General features: G+C 43.2%; 1 protein-coding gene across 2 annotated transcripts in view; it reads right to left on the bottom strand.

Annotated features, from left to right (window-relative positions):
* LOC130554078 (low-density lipoprotein receptor-related protein 8-like) overlaps window positions 1-20894 on the bottom strand; it is a 64874-nt gene that overhangs the window by 6137 nt on the left and 37843 nt on the right. For both annotated transcript variants that reach the window (XM_057333506.1, XM_057333505.1), the window contains exons 5-14: window positions 19662-20054; window positions 15955-16077; window positions 15414-15536; window positions 13289-13408; window positions 12614-12739; window positions 11837-12008; window positions 9813-10040; window positions 7692-7810; window positions 7401-7540; window positions 5141-5282 (exon numbers count right to left, since the gene is read on the bottom strand). In XM_057333506.1, coding sequence (XP_057189489.1) covers window positions 5141-5282; window positions 7401-7540; window positions 7692-7810; window positions 9813-10040; window positions 11837-12008; window positions 12614-12739; window positions 13289-13408; window positions 15414-15536; window positions 15955-16077; window positions 19662-20054 — 1686 coding nt within the window. The remainder of the gene's footprint in view (window positions 1-5140; window positions 5283-7400; window positions 7541-7691; window positions 7811-9812; window positions 10041-11836; window positions 12009-12613; window positions 12740-13288; window positions 13409-15413; window positions 15537-15954; window positions 16078-19661; window positions 20055-20894) is intronic.

Genomic DNA, 20894 nt, shown 5'->3' with positions numbered 1-20894 from the left:
CACACAGTGATTAATCACCTGTCAGCGGGAGGCGGTACAAACGTCATTCTGTGTGGGTCAGACACACTTCATCTTCAGTCCGCTGAGACTTACACTACAGCAATAGTTAACGTCTTGGTTACGGATGTAATCTCAGTTCCCTGATGGAGGGAACGAGACGTTGTGTCGAGCCGACAGATGGGGTTCGCTCTTGAGAACCTATCAACTTCTGACTAGTTTAGAAAAGGCCAATGAAATTGGCGAATTAAATTTGCATGCCGGACTCCGCCCCCGGATATCCGTGTATAAAAGGGAGACGGCGTGCTGCATTCATTCACCTTTTGGTCTGAGGAGCCTGAGCATCCCTCGACCACTGCGACAAGAAGGACTGTGGCAAGAAGGACACAACGTCTCGTTCCCTCTATCAGGGACCTGAGGTTACATCCGTAACCAAGACGTTCCCTTTCTGTCGGTCTCTCGACGTTGTGTCGAGCCGACAGATGGGGTTCCTATGGAAAACGCCACAGCACCGCATCACAATCTCTAGTGGAACGACGCTGACTGGCCTGGGCGAGTCAGACGTGTGCGCTAGCGCAAAATTGTATTCCGTCCAGTGGAGAGGTAGGGGGTCCCAGAGCTTTTTAGGAAAAGGTGGGAAGCCCCTGCCACTGGCCGTCACGGGCGGAGGCCTTGATTCTCTAACAGCGAGAAGCCGCCCGGCACCGTAAGGGCCACTGGGTAAGCATTATTCACCCCTGGGGGAAAACGCTACAGAGACCACTACCTACCATAGGGAGGAATTAGTGGAGACACCACATGGTCTCACCATCAGGGGAGAACTCATGGGAAAACGTGCGGACTGAAGCAGTTAACCGCAAGGTGGATGTCCACCTAGGGAGGTCATGGGTTGCCGAGGTGGGAACCATTCATGGGGGGGGTTACCACATCTGGAGCACTAGGTCCGGTTAGAGCTATGTGGTAGATAACTCAACTGTTCCCCGGCCCTCTGCCCAGCCTGCCCCCAGGAAGGTGCTTAGTGATGGATGGAATGCCTGTTCTTTAGGGCCCTAGCCTGAGTGATGTACCAACCACCGGGGGTGGGCCACTCAGGATCTCCTCGTCCCATCCAGACATGGAAGTTCCAGTCTGCCTGGGATGCCGTAACGTGCCCCTTCCCCTGGGAAAGCAGGTCCTTCACCAGGGGGATTGGCCAGGGGGGAGTTGTTGTCAAGAGCCTTAGCTGTGAGAACCAAGTCCAGTTGGGCCAATAGGGCGCAACTAGTACCACTTGATGCTCCTCTTCCCTGGCTTTGCACAAGACCTGTGCAAAGAGGCTCACTGGGGGGAAGGCGTACTTCCGCTAACCCCGCGGCCAGCTGTGCGCTAGGGTATCCGTGCCGAGGGGTCCCTTGGTCAGGGAGTACCAAAATGGGCAATGGGAGGAGTCTGGGGAGGCAAACGGGTCCACCTGCGCCTGGCCGAACTGCTCCCATATGAGCTGGACTGTGCAGGGATGGAGTCGCCACTCTCCACGAGGCGTCGACTGACGAGAGAGCGCATTGGCTGTCTGGTTCAGGTCGCCTGGGATGTGTGTGGCTCACAGGGAGCCGATCACCTGCTGACTCCAGAGGAGGAGGCGTGTTAGCTGCCATGAGCGAATGCCACCCTGACAATTGATATACGCCACGGCAGCTGTGCTGTCCTGACCGGACCAGCACGTGCTTGCCCTGCACGAGAGGTTGCAACCTCTTCAGTGCAAGTAGCACAGCCAACAACTCTAGGCAGTTGATATGGCAGCGCAGGCGGGGGCCCGTCAACTGCCCCGACACTGCGTGCCCGTTGCACATGGCACCCCAACCCTGCAGGGAGGCATCCGTCGTCACCACAACATGCCTTGACACCTGCCCTAAGGGGACCCTGTCCGCAAGAAGATCATTGAAGACCAGGGGGTCAGGGTGCGTCGGCAGAAAGGCGTGATGGCCATACGTCTGCTGCCGGTGTGCCACGCTCTCCAGGGAACCCGACTCTGTAGCCAGTGTTGGAGCGGTCGCATGTGCATCGACCTGAGGGGGACCACCCCCACCAAGGATGCCATGTGCCCAGGAGCCTCTGAAAGTTTCAGGGGGACCGCTGACTGCCTGAAGTGTTTCAGGCAGTTCAACACTGACTGAGCGTGCTCTGAGTCAGTCACGCTGTCATCAAGACATAGTCGAGTTCCATACCGAGAAAGAGGATGCTCTGCACAGGGGAGAGCTTGCTCTTTTCTCGGTTGACCTGTGGTCCCAACCGATCTAGGTGCCGGAGCACTAGGTCCCTGTGTGTATGCAACAGATCTCGCGAGTGTGCCCAGATGAGCCAGTCGTTGAGATAGTTAGTACCCGCACACCTCTCTCCCCGCGGGGAGTGAGGGCGACTTCCACGATCTTCGTGAAGACTCGTGGGGACAGGGACAGACCGAAAGGGAGGACTCTGTACTGATATGCTCGCCCTCGAAAACGAGACATAAAAGTAAGCGTCCTTCAGGTCGATTGCCATGAACCAATCTTGACATCTGGTAGACGCCAGGATGCGCTTCAGCGTGAGCATCCTGAACGGCAGCTTGAGTAGGTGCCTGTTCAGGGTACGCAGATCTAGCAACCCCCTCCTTTTTTTGGGGACGATGAAGTACGGGCTGCAAAACCCGTTGAACATCTCGGCTAGAGGGATGAGCACGATCGCTTGCCAGAGGGGTGGTGACCCTGGCCCGAAGCACGGGAGCATCCTAGCCTCTGACTGAGGTTGGGAGGATGCCCCGAACTTGAGCGAGCGTCACGTAGCCAAGATGGATCGTATCCCGTAGCCACCGTGACAGTTTGGGGGCTCTAGTCAAGCTCCCAGGGACCGAGACCAGGGCAAGGGGTACGATCTGCTTCATCGACCTCCCAGGGGGTGGTTCGATGGCTGGCAGTGCGGATTCCTTGCCGTGGGGAAGCCCCCGGGGAGGAGATCGGCTCTGCTGACTTACCTGCCTGGCGATAATGCAGCACAAAACGCACTGTCGACTGAGAGTGCTGAGGGCTGCTGATTATCCTCGACATTGGGTCTCACCGTGACGCAAAGTCGAGTTGCCGAACACCGTCGTGTAGAGGGTGAGAGCGGCTGTTATAAACACCCAGAGAGAGAGGAAACTCTTAAGAGAGTGGGCTGTTGGGACGGGGCAGGAACCATCCCGGATCGACCACCCAGCGTTGGAATGGCTGGGGTCGGGCCCGATGGTAATCTCGATCTCCCTGGGGTCTTCAATGAGGGCCGCTTCTGCTTTCTTCGATGGTCTCCTCTTCGATTTCTCTTCCGGGGGGGCCGCCTGAGTGGGGGGCGTCAAAGAGGACCAGGGCTGCTGGGAAGAAGACGGTGCACGGGACTCGATGGCCGAGGGCAGCCGAGTCGTGGCGGGAGAGGATATGCTTGATATCCTCTGTCTGCTTTACTGTCGAGAACTGCTGCTCGACAGTATCACAAAACAGCCCCCCCTTGCGAGATGGGTGCGTCAAGAAAGTGGACCTTCTCGGCGTTACTCATCTGTGCAAGGTTCGGCCAGAGGTGTCTCTCATGGACCACAAGTGTGGACACCTTGGTCGCCCGTAGAGCGAGGTCGGTGGCGGCGCGGAGTTCCTGCATAAGCGCTGGGTCGGTCTTACCCTCGTGGAGCTCTCTCAATGCCTTGGCCTGGCAGGAGCCATAGCGTGGAGAGAGGAGGCAGCTTGGTCCGCCGCAATGTAAGCTCTCGACACCAGAGATGCCGAGACCCCACATGCTTTGGACGGGAGTCTAGATCGAGCCCCCCAGGTGGCCGCCGCCTGCGGGCACGAGTGCACCGCGGCGGCATACTCCACCTGGGGGACATCGACGTATCCTCTAGCTGTCTCACCCTCGAGGGAAGAGAGGGTGACAGAACTTTGTTTGATGTGAAATGTGCCGGAAAGGGGGCATTGCAGGTCTTACTAAGTTCCTCATGCACTTCCGGAAAACACGGCACTGGGGGCGAGCGCGGCTTGGAGCCGCGCTCAAACCCGAGGCGCCATGTAGCCAGCCGCAAGCGCTGGGAGAGGCAGTGTGGGCACAGCAACCCAATGCTCACGGCGGCCCGGGAAAGCATGGCTGACATTTCAACGTCCGCTTCTTCCTGGGCTCGACACCCCTGAGGGAGGGAGCCCGAGGAATCGTCGGAGTCGGATGGCAGTACGTAACCCCCCCGATGCTGCAAGAGACATCTCATCATCACGCATCGTGTCCGAATACGTGGTTGAGGAACAAGACGGTGGGACAGTCTCCTGGGGAACGGTCAGACGAGCGAGACGAGGTGCGAACGGTCCGTGAGCCAGTGGCTGGCGGATTAACGCTCACAGTAACCCTCATATCACCGTAGTCCTGCCGTCACGGAACGGGGAGCAGACGAGGTGGTGGCTGAGTCCCGTGGGAACACAGCCACCCGTGACGCAATGTCTGAATTGTCAACCGCCCGCAGTGCGGGCAGGACGTATCCACAACGTCTGCCCCAGCATACTGGAAGCAGACATCGTGTCCGTCCCCCTCCTCGATGAGTGTGTTGCACACCCATGAGAACAGCGGGACATGCCATGCTGGAGAAATTTGCTCTTTTAGAGAAAAAAAAAACTCGAACACTTCTGGCACTGCCGAGACGCCCAGGGGAAGTCGCTGCAGGAAGGGACCGTCCGCTGCACCACGTCGTAAGAGTCCAGCAGTAATTCGGCGTAGAGTTTGAAGTCTCGAAGTCGATCAGTGTGAAGGCTCCGAAGAACAAAAGGTGAATGAATGCAGCACGCCGTCTCCCTTTTATACCCGGATATCCGGGGGCGGAGTCCGGCATGCAAATTTAATTCGTCAATTTCATTGGCCTTTTCTAAACTAGTCAGAAGTTGATAGGTTCTCAAGAGCGAACCCCATCTGTCGGCTCGGCACAACGTCGAGAGACCGACAGAAAGGGAACTGTAAATTGTTGACGCTTTATTGTCTTTGGTGCCAGACTGTTATGTCTAAATGATGGCAGGCGTAATAGATTACAAAATGGATATAATGAATTATAAACTTGATATAGTGCGCCATTAGTCAAAGACATCAAAATAGGAAAACAAATACATAAAATTGCATAAATCGGAACTACCCTCAGGTTGGCTCAACTCATGGAAAACTACAATATCATGTGGATCGTTCAGGTGCTCGGCGAGACTTGTCACATCTTGACCCGTGAGCCTGTTTGCGCTGTAGACGGCCTCCTTCTCGCGGTCCGTCCAGTACACCCGATCCTGAAACACACAAGAGCAAACAGATATGTCTACATGTTCTGAAATGTGTTGCTTTCCTGTTGTTTTCATGTCAACACAAAAGAAATTTGGCAACCGAACAACATTGGACCCCATTGACTTCCACTGAGACATTTCTCAAAACATCTTTTGTGCTTCACAGAAGAAAGAGTCATATACAGTTTTCGAACGACATAAGGGTGAATCATTAATGACAGAATTTTTATTTTTGGGTGAACTAGACCTTATGAAACTAGACCTTATGATTAGGGGTTTGTTTAAATCCCTAACAAAAGAATGGAAAAGGTACTAGTGATGCTTGCTTTAGAAAAAGTCATTAGATAATGGAAGCGAGCCAGCTCTTCATCGGTCGTCTTACGCCAGAGGTTTGTTTAAAACAACGGAAATCAATTCAGAAAGGGCATCCTGTATGAGTCTATTAACAAGGCTGTCAGGAAAAGTTTTCACACTGAAAAGTTTCTCACATTCTTGTGTGTATATAACTCTGTTACCGGGGTGAAATCTCTATCCAGACTACAGGTTCTGTAATAAGACCTTTAATCCTGCGGCTGGTGTGTAGGTGTCAGAAATAACAGCCCTTCAGCTTCACATTCACGCTGAGCATCACTGCTCCACCTCGGGCCTCCTCTGCTGTGAGGATCTGATTCATCTTAGATTACTGTGTTCATCACAACTTCAGACTCGTGATTTTGCGAAAGTAACAATCTACTTTTACGCATCTAAACTCCAGCCATGGAGATGCTAAGCTAAGCTTAAACAGAACACATGCTATAAATAGAGAATAGTCCCACACGTAAAATACAATAAAAATATGATTATAAACATAAATAATTTACATTTTACATTGTATTTACATTTAATAACATTTATTTATCCAGTAAACTATTCTATACTGTAGGTATAAAGATGAAATACTGTGTATAGCACAGACTGATTAAATACCAGCAGGGTCATTTTACTTAACTAAAACTACTAAAACATTATAAAAACATTGTAAAAATATAAGACTAACACCGTGTCTACACCGGCACACGGCTTGTTCTAATGGGATCGTCGTGTCGCGCCGAATCCAGTGTGGACAAAATGTAAAATTTTAACGGGTTCAATAATACGTTCTACTGTCTTTTGACGCGTGGCGTCCAGTGTAGGCACGGTGTAAATATTATTTGGAAAAACTTATGAAAATTAGAAATGTTGCCATAACAGTCTAATAAAATTATAAAATGTATAAGAACTTTTATAACAATAAAAAAATTAATAAATAAAAAATGAAACAAAATTAAACTGTGACTAACATGAAAACAAAATATATAAAAGTCAAAGCAAAAAAATGAATAATTGTTACACTAATATTTTCTATTAATTAAAACAATAATAAAACTACAAAAAAACAGACTGACTTCCAATATTGTGGGATTGTCAAAAGTATTTTTCCATGTTTTTGTGTGTTTTTTATGTTTTTCAGTAAATATTGTGCAATTTTTGTGTAGCAATTAGGGGTGGGCCGATCCTGATACTCTGGATTGGTATCATGTCGATACAGACATTTTTTGCTGGATCGGGTATCGGAAGTGGCAAGACGATCCAAAATCCGATCCTGTGCTGAATAACATTATCAAGCTTTAAGGATGAGACTCAAAGTAGATTTACATGAAAAAAACGACAGTGCCAAAACAGGCACAGAATCACCGGGCACAGCTCTACATTAATAAAGAATGCATCAGGAAATAAAGACAGGATTTGATATCTTGACTGTAAAATTCTTGCACATGTATTTCAGTTGACCCTGACCAGAGCTTTTATTGGGCACTGTGCGGGGGTTTAACTGTTAAGTGCTAGATTCATCAGTTACATTTTCTGTAATAGGATCATGCACAGCCAAAGCATTAAACAAACACAAACATAGACTTTCTGGTGTTAACTGGAGACACATACATACAAACATACATCAAATACAAAGAGAAAACAGACACACAGCTTTGTGACTATTCAGAGACTGATGGGAAAATGCTTTATCACAACAATTACTCATGAAATAAAACACAAGTATTGATCAACTGTGTACATATAATACTGTGAATCCCCCGAAGGCACACTCACCTCAAAAACAGCGAGGGCGTACGGATGGCCAAGTCTCTCGGAAGAGGACAAGATGACTCTGCGTTGGGCACCGTTTAAATCCACGCTGGAGACCAGGTGAAGTTTGGAGTCCACCCAGTACAAACGCTTGCCTACTACATCTATTATAAAGACAAAAGTGTCAAACAGTCTGGAGATGTACGATCACACTAACTAAAATCACACCATTAACCTGCTTTTATATAAACATACACCTCGGCAAGATCATATCTCAGATTTATCCTAGGACCTCCTTTTTACTAGAATCATTACCTAAAGTGATGCCATTGGGCCATTCAATGTCTTCAGACACCAACACCTTTCGATCGACACCATTCATGCCAGCCTTTTCGATCTTCGCCCTGATCCCCCAGTCAGACCAGTACATAAACCTGTGAAGGCAAAGCATTCACCAGAAAAAAGATCAGTGCTTAGTTTGACCGACGTGCACCATGCCAACAAGGCAGAAAAACAGTAAAAATGCCATGAGCTGCATACTGTCAGTGACAAAAATAAACAGGAGAGAAGATTTCCAAATTATGAAACCAGACATCATCTTTATAATAAACCGCTGACTTGTACACATCTATGTGTATATCACATCGCTGACTTGCGAGATCTATTATTGCCAGAGGTGGACGAAGTACACAACTTCCTTACTTAAGTGAAAGTACAGATACTACTGGTAAAATATTACTCCACTACAAGTAAAAGTTGTAAAGACAGATTCTTACTTGAGTAAAAGTACAGAAGTACGTGCTTTTAAAAGTACTCAAGTATTAAAAGTAAATTTCCTTTATGTCAGTTGTGCATTGTTTTATTGTCGTATACCTTATGCCTCTGAAGCACCCTACTGAATACACCGAGTAGCTCACAGAATCAGTCGTATTAAAGGAGTAGTTCACTTCAAAATTTGCCCCCATTGACTTTCCATAGTAGTTTTTATTCCTACTATGGAAAGTCAATGGGGGCAAATTTTGCAGTGAGCAACTCCTTTAAGAGCTTTATATGTTTAGCACACATATGTTTAGTTTAGATATAATCCTGTATGATCATTTAGCCTATTATCCTCATTAGCCCCCTAGGCCTATATGTATTTATGAGCAGTGTTCTTTTATTTTGTATATTCCCTTTACCAGTTTTAGCAGCAATTTACCAGTAAGTAGTAAGGTTCTTGTAAATAGTAAAGTGTAGAAGCCCTGTGTTTGTTGGACTTATTACCATAATTTAACTACAAACATAAACTATAGCTAGTATAATAATGAATATAATGAAACTATGGTATGTTTAGTTGCTGTGGTTTTACTAAAGATTATTAATTGGAGTATGGTTCCTATATTTAGAAAATGGTAAATTTGTGGATACTGTGGTTTTAATGCAAATACCATCCCTGCTGAAAAAAAAACATGAATTTTTTAATTAGAATGAGATTTTTAAATTAAATTCCTCTTTGTAGTGTGTTTTGGGTTTTATTCCAATAGGATTTACCATCCCATCAATAGAATCCATCACATACAAGTAGACAACATAGTATCCATAGTACAATTCCCATTTATAACCATTAAATCCATTACATTTTATGTTGTATTTTGGGCAGGGTTCTATTGTTTTTATTTCAACAGGAATACTTCAACTATAGTTACTTCAGTAAAAACATCATTCATTTTCCAAATCGCTTTAAATGATATAACAGCAGATCAGAAGTTAACACGCACGTGTAGCTCAAGGTGTATGTGATGCTTACCGTTTAGCCGTTATGCCGATCATTTTCATGACAATGTTTCAACGATCTTTGACTGATCGTAACCCACAGATGATTACACCACACTTTAACATGTGCCTTTTTCCTCTTTTAATGTTCTATTTGCCTTTTCAGAGCGCTATCAACGATGTAGCAGCGACTATGTTTACATTAGTTTAGCGGGGAAGATCCCAGAGTTGCCAGATTTGCGTTAAAAAATTCTGCCAAATGGCCATTCAAAGCTTGCCGGAAAACCGCGAGCTTAGAAAAACTGAAATACTTGGCAACAGTAAAAGGTCCTGGCAGATCGCAAGCCAGATAAATTGTGCACACAGGAAACCCCGCTGCATAGAAACCATTTTCTACTTTTGGACCTTTTTATAAATGTAGTGGAGTAAAAAGTATGATATTTGTCTTTCAAATGTAGTCAAGTTAAAGTACAAGTACTCAGAAAAAAATAATACTCAAGTAAAGTACAGATACTCAAAAAGTGTACTTAAGTACAGTACTCAGGCAAATTTACTTCGTTACTGTCCACCTCTGATTATTGCAGTGACCTTTAAAGCTAGTGTGGCCTGTGAGATTGTGTCATTTAGTGTGACAGTGTTAGGATAAGATCCATTTGATGGCTGCCCAGCGATACACTCGCTCACCCTCGCTCTGGATCCACAGCGATGGCCCGCGGCTCGCTCAGCTCAGTGCTGATCAACACACGTCTCCTGCTTCCATCTGCAGAGGCCACAGAGATGGTTCTGTCGCCCGAGTCGGTCCAATAGAGGTTATGGTGGACCCAGTCCAGAGCCAGACCATCAGGGGAATGCAGATCTGAATCGATCAGGGTAACGTGGCAAGACGGGTCGCTTGCTTCATGGATGTACGCACTGTAGAGAGAGAGAACACTCGTGATAAATCTCATTTCTGTTAAAAAGTCTGGTGACTCTGATAGTGATTTATAGTGACGAAGCCATTTATTCATTGATTTTCAATGATAGTTCGACGTTTTGAAGAGTCATTAGCGACAGCTATAGTCGACGAGATGCGAATGTTGAAAAACTTCTTGTGAAGCAATTGTGAGCCTCAAAGAGACTTCTAGACAAGACAAATCGCTTGGTTTTTATTTTATGTCACATCACACTAGGTACAGATAAATGTCTGGTTTTAACTTAGTGGGCTCACTGTATCAAAATCCCACAATTCATAGCTATCCATTAAACAGAAAATGTGTGATTTTCACACTAGTTCACTTTCAGTGATGTCAGAAAAACTGTTTGTCGCTGGAATCTCTTCGATAAAACGTGTTGCACTTGAAGGAATAGTTCACCCAAAAATGAAAATTCTGTATTCATTTACTCAGAACCCTAGAAATGTATACATATTTGGAACAAATCGAGGGTGAGTAAATGATGACAGAATTTTTAGGGGTGAACTGTAACACTGTCCCCCTCGATAAGGGCACAAAATACTTGCCAATTGAAAAATGGAGATGCAGCTAAGTCACAAATTTTTTTAAGTTAAGGGCTGAATTTATTTTACAGTGTCTTTCTTGCTCCTCACTTCACACATCACCTACAGATCTACACATCATCTGAAGTGTTCATCAGTGCCACAGGTGTTCATAAATCCAGGCCCCTTGCTCACGACCTTGTCACGGCCTTCCATTATCAACTTTAATATCATCCCAAATTAGTTCAAGGTCACAGTGGAGCAGTTACAGCTAATGACTTTGCACTTTATCCTCAGTTAGAAGTTCAGAAGTGACACAAGACCGACAGTGAAAGAGAAGGCAGAGGCAGAAGACTGCTATTTAATGAGATGTCAGATAATTTTGGGTTCCGCTGAGATATCTATTATTAGGAAAGAGTATCACATGAAACGTGGAATCAGGAGACAAGAAACGACTGTAAAAAAATTGGGTTTTAAAGTTTTAAATGAGTTTGTAACAGGACCACATCATAATACGGCAAAAAAACTCTCCTGCATTAACTGAAACACAGCTCTGATGATATGAAGGAGATGGGAACTCCAAAGTGGGTTTATTGGGAAAAGCAAAAAACACACCAGTGGTTTTTAATCCTGGTTCTGGACACTCTTTAGCACTTGGCATTTTGTCTTCCATTTAACAAATGATTGGAGGTCTGTGAACTAACTGGGTGTTTCAGATAATGCCTTTCAGATAATTCACTCACTCGTGTTCATTCAATTTTTCGAGTGTACTGTATTTGTGATGTCAGGAATAGTAAATAAGTGTAAAGGGGGTGATTTTGGACACTGCCCAGATCACGACAAGAAACAGGAACAGAAAACTACAATAACAGACATGACAAAAAAAGATCACATTAAAAACAAAGGGCATAAATCACAAACCAAACCAAATCCCAACAAAACGGTCACGCAGGAACAGTAATATGGCAGTTAAAATGTTTTGTTAGTGTAATTTTCTGCCTCTCTGTCTTATTATTAGTAGGTTGTCTTTTCTGAGCATGTGAGAAAGGGGATATGTAAATAACTGAAGCTGTTTCTCCCGCTTTGAAAATTAACATGTCATAAGTTTGTGAAGCAGCACTTTACCACTGAAATAAAATCAGACTCTCATCGTAATGAGCACGGCTGCCTTTTAAGTGCTTAGCTCAACAGTTTCCAAACATATTTACAGCGTAAAAGGTCGAGTTGAGGTCACCTGTATATTTTATGTTGAAAACGGTCACACCAGAACATGCGGTTGGCTGCCACGTCTATGTCGATGGCCACCGCGTTCTTCTGAGTGGGAACCACCTGCGTGTAGTCTCTCTTCACCAGGTCAATGCGCCTGATCTCGTGTCTGTTCGTGAACATCAGGTAAGGGCTTTTTCCTATGTAAAGAAGATAGAGAAGTACACGACAGGGAAGACTGAGACTTCACATTTCTCCTCCATGCTGTAGACTCCATTTCTGAAAGTACCAAGGGATTGTTTCCCTGGGCTATTTTTCAGCTACAGTATCTTATTCTGGAAGACGGATGAGCCATGGAGGACACAGGAAGCAGAAGTCAGTCATGTGATAACATTTGATTAAAAATTCTGCATGAGCTAGGCAGAATGTTCTGGAAAACATTGAAAAAAGACTGTGTGGTCCACTGTACAATATAATGCATGATGCCTGAGAGCATGAACTACTGAACTGAATGTTGAAATGGTTTATTGAGGGGAAACGATTCATAAAGGGAACGCCAGACTCATTTACCATGGGAAAGCTTTCAAAAGTGAAAATCCATCTTTCACAAAATGGTCTTTTGTCTGAGATACATTTTTTTAGTGTAAAAAGACAACTCGGAACTTCATTTCTAAGTAAAGGTTGGAATGAATGGGAACTAGTGTTAGAATAAAAAAGGAGCCATATTCAAGCAGTTGGCAAATGCACACATCATGTCTTAATGTTCACTATCAATGTAACATCAAACGTATCAAAAATGTCTTACCCTTTGCTTTGCATGTTTTGCTCACAGGGTCCATCTCATAACCCGGGTGACATTCACACTTGAAATCCCCTTTAAGGTTGATGCAGATCTGACTGCAGGCATCAGGGTTCTCACACTCATCGATGTCTGTGAAACAAACCGACACACGTGACAGCAGGCGTGCTTACCCAATCGACACAGATAAATGACAATGGAATGGATGGGTACACACAAACGCACAGCCCGCTATTACCTGCCCAGTATAAAAGCTCATGAGTCATTGAATTCATGGGTTATATTGGATTCCGAGATTTAATTAGCCACAGTTTAGTAGATGCTCAAATCTTTACCTCTGGATTACACCACATCATTTACATACAGTTGAATAATTTAGGTATTGTGGTTAGTTCTTAGTTTGTAGGAACCAAACACTTTCTTACTGTTTCTATGTGCTGTAAGTCTACAGTTTTTGTAAACCAACATTGGGACTTGTTGTCTGATACGCAAGTCTAAAAAAGCCTGTTTCACAGTTTCTTGCCCAGTATGAAATTCAGCAAGCTTCCATTTACTGCATCTTACGGTACTGTTTAGCGTCTGCCAAATTAATAAATGTAAATGTACTTCTGTTGCTTGTAATGTAAACAGACAAATTAACTTGATCTACTTCAGTACAAGTAAACAAGAGTTAGGCCTGACCTCCACATGTCCTCTTGTCCAGCAGCTTGTATCCAACGGGACACTGGCACTCAAATCCAATAGGCCGGTCTACGCAGATGTGTGAGCAACCGCCGTTGTTAAGTAAACATTCATTCAAACCTATGAGACAAAGAGAGGTGTGGTGAAAAATGACTAAAAACTAAAATGAAATGTATGGATGTCTATGTGTGTGAAACAGGCTGTACAGTATATGGGAGAACGAATGCAGACAACACAATTACTGGCTTACGTCCTCATCAATATTTACAAATATGTGTTTTAAAAACACAGATCCAATTCATACATAGCTTACATCCAACGAGGCATTGAATTAAGAACATTTCTATTCATTGATTCTTTGAAGACACCATGAAATCCGATTTTGAGTTTTGTGCCTTTAAATATATTGTATGCTTTTTAGCTCTGACACCATCCACCGCCCATTCAATGAAACACGAGCAGAACTAATCTTTGGATGAATCATATATAAAACCTTGTGACTCGTGCATTTTCAAAATGCAACAAAATGTAAAAAGGGCCATAAAATAAGCCTTTTGTTAAGAAAAGGCCAGATTTAAGTCTTTATTCATTGAAAACTCTGTATTAATGGGCCGTCTGTCCTCCCTGAGTTTGACAGACATGGTCACTGTGAACTGCAGTATTTATGAAGAGAAAATTCTCCTTTTGTGTTCAGGAAAAAAATAGCTTACAGATTTGGACATGAGGGAGAGAAAATAATGCCATTTAGGAAAAATTACTTTACAAATTGTTTTGTTCTGTTGAACACAAAAGATACGAAGATATTTGGAAGATTTAGGAAAGCAAACCGTTCTGGGGCACTTTTGACTACCATTGCAATTTTTTCTACTATGGTAGTCAATGGTGCCCTTGGTCACAAGCATTCTTCCAAATATCTTTCTCTGTGTTCAACAACTCAAGGGTGAGTAAATGATGACAGAATTTATATTTTGGGGTGAACTGTTCCTTAAAGACAGTTCCACATATTATACTATTACCAGGCATCGCATGTATTATCTGATAGTGATAAGACAATAAGAATGACATTTCTGACAGAATATTGAGAGTGGTTAATACATTTAAGGCACTGAACCAGCTCACGGCTTGTGTTTTGTTGTGAGTGTTTGCATACCGTAAGGGGGGTTGAGAATATATTGAGACCTACTGCTTGAGTGAGCAGCAAGATGTACTGAGCATACCGTAGACACATTTTTAATGAGGCAAAATGGAGAGATATGTGTGGGCCACAAACAAGTAGCAATGTGCTTTCTCATTTTTTCCCTCCCACTATCTGACCAGGTGTTCCTTCTATTAGCAATTTGGGGCAGGGCCACGTTGCCCGGGGCAAGCCATATGTCAAATAAGCAACGGAGCCTTCTGGAGTACAGGGGAAGACACCGAGTGCATTAAGACAGAGTTAGGAGCGCTTTCTCTGGAGACTGAGAATATTGATGCACGTGGGTGAACTTGGCATTTGAGAGAGAAGGATAAGGTTTGGTGAGATGTGCAGGTACACACACACAGGCCTCTAGCGCATCCTCTAAGGTCTTCATTTCTCTTTGATGCTAATGAGACTATGAGAAGCTTTTCTTCTTCATCAGAGAAAGCTCTGCCCCAGATAGTGCTGAGATATATGACTGTGAGAATGAAGATAAAAATCCTGTTTTCTCTTTCATCTTATGAAGAGATGTATAAATGATGATGCATATTGCTGCAGTGACCTCTCTATAAACCAGTGTCTTAGGTAAGCTATTTGGTTATGCAGTAGCTTGCAAACTATCCCCTAAATTCACTAAAAATGAAAGGATTAGAGTTAAGGTTTGTTCAGTTTCCCACCGGAGTTATAAACAACTGTTTGCTTTAGTAAAAACAACTATGAAAATAAATTCAGAGCTTTTGCCAGATTTACCTATTACTTATATTTTCAACTACAAAACGATCTCAAAAAGTCAAGGTGTGCTCAGATTTGCCTCATTTCGCAATCACCAAATGTTTTGCGATTCATCTATTTTTCAAGACTAAATTATCTAAACTGTTCGAATCTTATTCATGTATGCCTCTATACTCTTTCTAAATGTCAACAATTGTCTCAGAAATATTTTCTTACTGCACTCCTTTTTGGGTTCGTCTGAACGATCCTTGCAGTCCTTGACATTGTCACATACTTTCGTGCCATCAATGCATTCCCCGTTCCTACAGAGAAACTTCAGAGGTCCCTCGCACTTGGTGGCTAAAGCATGACAGAGAAAAAAAGACAAAAGATGCTTACTGAACAAATAGAGCCTTATTCAATAGATTCCAGTTTTGAAGATTACTACAAATTTGTGTATTCTCAGCACGAAGATTTGAACACAGGATTTTAAGAAAGTCTGGCCGTATAGGTGGACTCTTTGCACATCTGCTGAAGAAAAGCCATTTTCAAAAAGATTGTCCAATTTATTTCCACACTTATTACCACTTCGACACAACCTTCTTTCAACAGGACAGACTTCTGTCACAGCCGACAGCTCTGCAATCATTAAACGTTGAAGGGTGTCGTTTTAAAGAACGGAACCAATTTAATCTCTGGGATACTTTTCACCATGCTGAATAAACGGTACCATAGATTCAAGGAACAAAGACTAACACACATACACATAAAAACATACCATTGACACAGCCAGCCTCATCGCTTTTGTCCAGGCAGTCGTGGATTTTGTTGCACTGTTTGATGCCGTGGATGCAGGACCCGTCTCCACACTGGAACTCATCGGGTCGGCATGTGAGCAGAGCTGCGGATGAGCCAAAACACCACACACATAAGCCAAAGGAAACGCTGACACACAGACGACTGAGAAATAAGATTTGACAAAGTATTTAGTTCTTTCATATTTATGTTCTTAAGAAAACTATCCAAACTATATATTTAACTTTTCTTAAAGGGATAGTTCACCCAAAAATGAAAATTCTGTCTTCATTTACTCACCCTCAAGTTGTTTTAAATCTGTATAAATTTCTTTGTTCTGATGAACACAGAGAAAGATATTTGGAAGGATGTAGAATTGCAAACAATTCTAGGTGACTTTTGAGTACCGTTGTAATTTTTCCTACTATGGTAGTCTATGGTGTCCAAGAACTGTTTGGTTACCAGCATTCTTCCAAATATCTTTCTCTGTGTTCATCAGAACAAAGACATTTATGCAGATTTGGAACAACTGGAGGGTGAACTGTCCCTTTAAATCCATAGGACTTTCTTCTGCAGAACACAAAGGAAATATTTTGAAGAATGTGGGTGATCAAACGATTTGGGACCCCATTGATCTCCATTGTATGGACACAAAAACACAGAGAAATTTCTCAAAATATCTTGAGAGTAACATGAGAGTGCATAAATGATGACAGAATTTAATTTTTTTTGGTTCTATTAAAGCAATAAGCCCCAAGAAGCAGTGGGTGCCTAAAGTGGAGTGCCTAAAACCCCTTAGCTGTTATAAAATGCACCTTAACCCACTGCTTCGCGGGGCTTATTGCTTTTATAACACGGTTATTCCATATGCGTAGCATGGTTTCATAAAATAAAGTAAATAAAATGATATTTAGGCTATGTAATGCGTTCAGCCGTTATAAATCGGGGTATTGTATAACATCTTAGAACTCGGCTCAGCCAATCAGAATCAAGGACCAGAATTGACCATTTTATATTATCATTTATACCATGGTCTGTTTGAATACTGGATTCTGATTGGCTGGAATGTGTGCATTAAAAGCCTTTAACGCACGGGTAGCTCCAGTCAGTTTGATTACATTTAAAATTAACTGACAAAATAACCGTCATTTTCACCTGTTTGATCTAAAATGACACTGTAAACATCAATAAAAGCTTTAACTTGGCAAATAACCATGGTATAAGCGGGATAATCCACGGCGTGGAGGCGAAGAACCACCCAACGCGAAGCGTGGATTATCCCTTACTTATTCACTGTCGAGATGTTACAAACCTGCATGCTCTCTTTCAAGAAACGCAGATGGAGAAATTCACAAGATTGTGCTGGCCCATACAATTATAATGAATAGAGACTGTCAGTGATTTATGAACTCATCATTCCCACTCGTCTTGTGAATCAGAGCGACTAATTGATTGAAATTTTATCACACATTCACGGTCATTTTGTGTTGCTTGTGTTCTTGAAAGGTCTAATCCTCATTCGTGTAAATGCATGGAGATGACGTGTTTGGAATAAAATGAAGGTGAGCAAACAGTGACAGAATTTTTTGGGGGGTGCAATATTCCTTTCATTGTTGAGAAACTCCAAAACCTGTTAATAACATCAGTAGCCCGTGGTTCATCTAAATATACAAAACAAAAACACAAGCAACAACACCTGAAACAGTGATAAAAAAGGTGCAAATCCAAATAGTTTTAGCCCCACTTGCACTGGCCCACCAATGGAAATCGGCTTATTACCCAACGGACAACAGGAAGTGAGATATTACAGTGTAATGTAAGGGGTCCTAAACTGTACACTGGATGGAAGTATTTAGACGCTGACTTGCATCTCGTGGGTTTTCTAATTTGATGTTGTTAGTTTCATGTGTTTTTGTGATCAGACACTATTCTAGTGGTCCTGTTTCTGGAGAGGTGTTATAGAGAGGTGCTCTCGAATAACTGAGTGTAAATTACATCTGAGAACACAAGAAATTTTATCCATTTTAATACTTAAAGTTCAAAAACCCCTCAAAGGCCGCGTTAGAACAAGGAATTAATAAGATTATAAAGTATCATGCGGCAGATGTACCCTCAAGGGCACACATCCACGGGTCGCCTAGCAACACTCGGACACATTCACATGCTGTCCATACTCCCTCCGGCCAGGGCAGAATGATATCGTAATTGACCTGGACATGTTACCTCACTGTAAGAATGAAAGCAGAGGCACTGAGTTTAAAACGTGGGCTGTGCCACATTTTTCTCAAGCAAATAACAAAACAAAACATCAAGACAAGACAAAGCATCATAATTCAAATCAATGCGTCTGTGGAGCTCCTGTCTTTCTCTCGTAAATTTATGGATTTTGAAGTCAGCTTACACTCATGAGATCCTGTTGTTTACCACAGCGTCTCTTCTTAAGTCTCCTGTCTAAAATAACCAATGCCTCATGGTAGCTTAATACAGCCCGACGTGCCCAGAGAAGCATGACAGCGGAGATGTGAAATTTGAATTTTCCTAGCCTTGAGGGAATGACTTGGCCCGGAAAGTTTGAAATGACGAGACAGCGCTTTGACTTTTGACAAATCTGATTTTGGTTGTACATCTAAAGTCATTCCTGGAATGTGAAATGGGTTGTAAAATCGCAAAAACCCTCTTGTGCCATACTTATGCAATACTATGTCTTCGCTTCAGGCAAGGCTTCAATTTTGGTCAAATCAAATGTGTGAATAAATTTCGAAATCTATAAAAACATATTTGTTCAAGGAAAGCGGCACTCTTTTTTATCAAACAGCCAACATCAGACCGCTAATGATGATGCAATGCATTCAGAGATGATTTCTGAGACAGACGCATGCCTCCCTCAAATTTTTTACAGTACCTCACATACAGTAAACTGTGCTGCCTTGTCATTTCCACCAAAGAGAGAAACATGTGAATACAAATAAGTACCTCATTCATTAAAGAACGACAATATCTACACTGCTAAAAAGATGAAAGTGTGTCTTCACACTAAATGTTTCAAGCCTCGTAGAAATAATGACAATAAAAATGGTCTTCGTGTGGGTGGAATAGATAATGGCAGACAGCATGCAAAACGATCTGTCATGAACCTCCTTTTACCATCTTTACGATATCTGTGGGAATTTAATTCCTGTTGCTGCTGCATGTGTGCCCTTCAGAAACTGTGCAGATCGCGTGCCCTTCACAAAGAGAACTCCTGCTGTGACAACAGAGTCCCGCAATGAAATTTCCATAAATATGGCTGTGATTTATTCAAGCACATTCGTGCTCATTGGCTGAGTGTTTGTTTTGTGTGCGGTACAATGCTGCATCCATCGAGTTCAGCAGGTGAAAAATGAGTCTTGGAGAAAAACACGGCACTATGGAAACTATGGTCGCAAAGAAAGAGATAAATGGTGCGTGGATGAATTGAGGCCTGCAAGTCTTTTATCAATGATTTGCAACATTTAACTATCCAACGTTGAAACTGTTTACTGTATTTTTCAACAAAAAGAACAAGTACATTGACAAACAGCGACTCACTTAAATGTTAATCTAATTCTTGAACCAGTTTACTAATATGAACCATACATTTACATCTTTATGTACAGTAAGGTCCACATGTTCTGTTTTCTGTGTAAATATGAGATATGTGGGCAAACTTACGGCAGTCGGCCTCATCCGATTTGTCCTTGCAGTCAGGATCCCTGTCACACCTCCAGGTCAGCCTCACACACTCCCCACTGCCGCAACGAAATTCTCCAGCGCCGCACTGCGCCCTGCGAGCAGGAGGCGGAGCTGGCCGACTGGACCCGCTCCCACATCTCCCCTCCGACTCATCAGAACCATCAGCGCAGTCTGGGTCACCGTCACAGGTCCAGGGATTGGGCACGCACTCTGAGCTGTTGCAGCGGAACTCGTGCGGTCCACAGGTGGGCGGAGAGCACTTCTCTTCATCGCTGCCATCTCCACAGTCGTCGTCCCCATCGCACACGTAGACTGGTGCTAAACACTTGCGGTTACGACACTGAAATTCTCCTCCTGAGCAGGACCTGGCATCTGTGGATATGACAACGCACAATTGATCAAAAACATGCTTTAACGAGAAAGATATTTGCAAGCATCAACAGATGTTAAAACAACACATTTCTTCACATATATTGGAAGACTGACACATTTTTATCAATTTTTATGTAGCATAGTTGTCACAAATTAAAAATGTATTTAGATATATAATAACATATAATAATAAATACATTTGTAAATATTTTTTATAATTTTTAGAAAACTTTAAATTAATTTTTACTTAAATATCAATTTCATTTACACACACACACACATATATATATACAGGTACTGGTCATATAATTAGAATATCATCAAAAAGTTGATTTATTTCACTAATTCCATTCAAAAAGTGAAACTTGTATATTATATTCATTTATTACACACAGACTGATATATTTCAAATGTTTATTTCTTTTAATTTGATGATTATAACTGACAACTAATGAAAATCCCAAATTCAGTATCTCAGAAAATTTGAATATTACTTAAGACCAATACAAAGAGAAATCTTGGCCAACTGAAAAGTATGAACATGCTCATACTTTTCATGTACAGCACTCAATACTTAGTTGGGGCTCCTTTTGCCTGAATTACTGCAGCAATGCGGCGTGGCATGGAGTCGATCAGTCTGTGGCACTGCTCAGGTGTTATGAGAGCCCAGGTTGCTCTGATAGTGGCCTTCAGCTCTTCTGCATTGTTGGGTCTGGCATATCGCATCTTCCTCTTCACAATACCCCGTAGATGTTCTATGGGGTTAAGGTCAGGCGAGTTTGCTGGCCAATTAAGAACAGGGATACCATGGTCCTTAAACCAGATACTGGTAGCTTTGGC

This window comes from Triplophysa rosa, linkage group LG5 (assembly GCF_024868665.1).
Source record: "Triplophysa rosa linkage group LG5, Trosa_1v2, whole genome shotgun sequence".
Taxonomy (NCBI): Eukaryota; Metazoa; Chordata; class Actinopteri; order Cypriniformes; family Nemacheilidae; genus Triplophysa; species Triplophysa rosa.
The sequence above is the reverse complement of the archived record's forward strand: the minus strand, read 5'-3'. Positions and strand labels throughout refer to the sequence as shown.